Source organism: Castanea sativa, chromosome 12 (genome assembly GCF_040712315.1).
Source record: "Castanea sativa cultivar Marrone di Chiusa Pesio chromosome 12, ASM4071231v1".
NCBI lineage: Eukaryota > Viridiplantae > Streptophyta > Magnoliopsida > Fagales > Fagaceae > Castanea > Castanea sativa.
Genome location: NC_134024.1, coordinates 12,878,368 through 12,881,216, shown reverse-complemented (window position 1 = coordinate 12,881,216; position 2,849 = coordinate 12,878,368). Strand labels below are relative to the sequence as shown.

Sequence of the window (2,849 nt, the reverse complement as noted above, 5' to 3'; positions counted from 1 at the left end):
GAAAAATTGGAAAAAAAAAAAAAGAGAGAGAGAATAATGACGTAGATGTTGATGTGGCTCAATTAGAACATAGCAACAATAAATACTAAACTTCAGCTTTTAGATATATATTTAGCAAAAAACAAAATAAACAAATTAAATCAGAGTACTGTGAGTTAATCAGCTTTGTGTCTTTCTTCTTTGCTCAGATTTAATTAACAGTTACTCTCTGTCTTTTTGGCATTTATCTTGGTGGATTTGCATCAAATACCCATGCTAGAGATTTATCCACAACGTTACATTAGTTATTAATCAGAGCCAACAAAGGGCACTATCGAAAGCTTCTCCAAAGGGCAGTAATCTTTTACGTCTTACATGACAAGTTTAAAGATTCTACCAACCGACAGGGCCATTGCCCATTGGTTATGGCTGCTTTGTTAATTTGACGCTGCCAAATACAAGCATGCCATATTAGTGAAATGAGTGACCAAATAAAGCAAAATCATGCTCTCATCCTACTCATATATTCCCCAATCAACATCAAAAACGTTATCAAGACACGTAAGTCAGTGGTGGCGGTCACGAAACTTATGCTCTCAAATTGTGCCAATGTCAATGGTAATCTTGTGGTCACTCTCAAAGAATGAATGTAAATTACTAATTTTGTATGAATTCAATGCCTTTCGGGAAGGATCTCTTGGCAGATTCAAGACTTTGGGATCCTTGAAATTAAGATAGAAAATGACCCACAAACAAACAGAGGAGGAAACTCGGGGAATCAGCATTTTCTTTACACTTGTATTTTTCTTCTTGGCCTCCAACAAAGACAAAACTAGCGATGATCCCACAACCTCAAAAGCAATTTACATTAGTTGCCTAAGGTCCAGAATGTAGAAAATCTCCATTAAAGAAAATAAACCCCACAAAAAAGTATGTTGAAAAATGAGAAAAAAAAAATCTGAAATTTCAACAGGTAGACACAACAGTTTCATAATTGTCTACGTAGTAAATCTTGATTGATGCATAATGTCAAAAGTCATAACAAGATCATAAGAAAGTGATGTTTTGCTAGTTACAAATTTATCATTTTAACAAATTATGAAAAATATTATGAACAAAAGTAATCCCCAACATTTCTCATTTTATTTATAGGACTAACCGGCTATAAACTACATGGACGTAAATAAGTACCATGAGCTTTGTAATAGAAATATTTGTTCATGGGAAAGTCATAATTAAAGCTTATCACAAGCATTCCTCTCTGATATACTGAAAAACTAAAATTAATAAAAGGAGCCTGAGGGTAATATTGATTGAAATCATTGGCATACTCATTTCTTCTCCTCTTTCTTTTCTTCTTTCTTCTCTTCTTTCTTTTCTTCTTTCTTCTCCTCTTTTTTTTCTTCCTTCTTTTCTTCCTTAGCTGGTCCAACTGATACTATTTCAACTTTTCCTACTTTCTTCAACTTCTTCACAATTGCCACTGCATCCATTGATCCTACAACTGTTAACTTCTGGTCCTTCAGATCTGCTGCTATTGAATCTATCCCTGTTGATCAAAACACAAGGAATTAATATAATATTGCCAAAGAAAAATAAATAAAACATGTCAGTAATCATACTGTACGTACTATTTTCTTTTCTATTTAAAATGAGAGTATTAGATTCAAGACTTATATTTTACTTTTTCCAGCTTGTGAAATCAGATATTCTTATTCTCAATAATAAAAAAATATATATAAAAAAACCCATTGAATTATATTATGTCTTCAAAAAAAGTGACCAAAAAACTTTTAAGGTTTTGCACAAAAACTTTTTTTATTAGTATGTGGAAAACTGTAAGAGAAAACATAGACATAAAGATTAAATACCAAATATATCAGCTGCAGCTTCTATTGCTTTCTGCTTTGTTTTCTCATCGGTCATGGTCAAGACCTTCAAGATCACCTTCTGCACCAGCAAGTTCCAATTTTCAAAGAGAAAAAAAGAGTGAGGAATTTGAGAAAACTAAAAGAGGGTTACCACTTACCATTATAGTCTATACATATCAAATACATATAACAAAGAAAGAAAACACAGTACCTGAGCCATTTGGAGAGGAAGGAAATTAATGTGGACACAAAGAGAAGAGAATGAAGGTTGTACCTAGCCCAATTATGGGGTTTTGGAAAAAAACAGAGGGAGAGAGGAATGAGGTTGCGTGTTTGAGTATAGGCTGTGTGTGTGTGCGAGTCACATCCACCAGATGGATCCTCTTAATGGAATTTCTGGCCGCATGGAACAAGCTTTGGTAGCCATATATATATAATATATTAATATATGATAAATGATTCACACGGTGGTGGTGTATTTTTTTAAATAAAAAAATCAATACTAATTGGTGATTTTCTTTTTTCTATTTTTTATTCTTTAATTTTTAAACAAGAAGTTGATCGCACGGCTGGAATAGTTGAAGGCATGCCATGATTACATTAGTAGTATGGTCAAACTTCTAAGAATGTACTTGAAATTGTCATCAATTTCTATTTGAATTTAGTTCTTTTTTTTTATTAGTTTTTTCTTGGTGCGAAGGAAAAATATATCTTGGTTACTTTTTGGTTTTCTTTGATTGTGTGAATGGAAAAGTCTGCTTATCAAGAAATAAGAATTTGTAGAAAAATTTGGTGTTTTTGTGTGGGCCTTTTTTGCAATGTCAGGCTGGGCCGCTTGCTGCTATACTGGGCCCAAGATTTTCTTCTGAGTTGGAGAGTTGGGATTGGTCCAAAAACAAACCTTCCTGGTCCGGCTTGTGCACAAACAATGCCTTTTGGTAATCAGATCTTTACGGCAGGCAGAACTGTCACGTTAGCTACAGCAGGCAGACATAATAA

The 2,849-nt window shown here is 33.5% G+C and overlaps 1 protein-coding gene across 1 annotated transcript; it reads right to left on the bottom strand.

Moving 5' to 3' along the window:
• Positions 1–1,100: 1,100 nt before the first annotated feature.
• Positions 1,101–2,401, bottom strand: LOC142618958 (heavy metal-associated isoprenylated plant protein 39). Its single transcript, XM_075792028.1, has 3 exons — positions 2,062–2,401; positions 1,851–1,929; positions 1,101–1,528 (listed from the first exon to the last, which is right to left on the bottom strand). Exons 1-3 carry the CDS (start codon positions 2,068–2,070, stop codon positions 1,311–1,313), a joined length of 306 nt encoding a protein of 101 aa, XP_075648143.1. The 5' UTR covers positions 2,071–2,401; the 3' UTR covers positions 1,101–1,310.
• Between the last annotated feature and the right edge of the window lie 448 nt (positions 2,402–2,849).

Bases quoted from the DNA above. Each gene is read 5' to 3' on its own strand.
- LOC142618958 (XM_075792028.1), bottom strand. The intron at 1,529-1,850 runs GTATTTAATCTT...TTTGATCAACAG, and splicing joins AGCTGCAGCTGATATATTTG to GGATAGATTCAATAGCAGCA.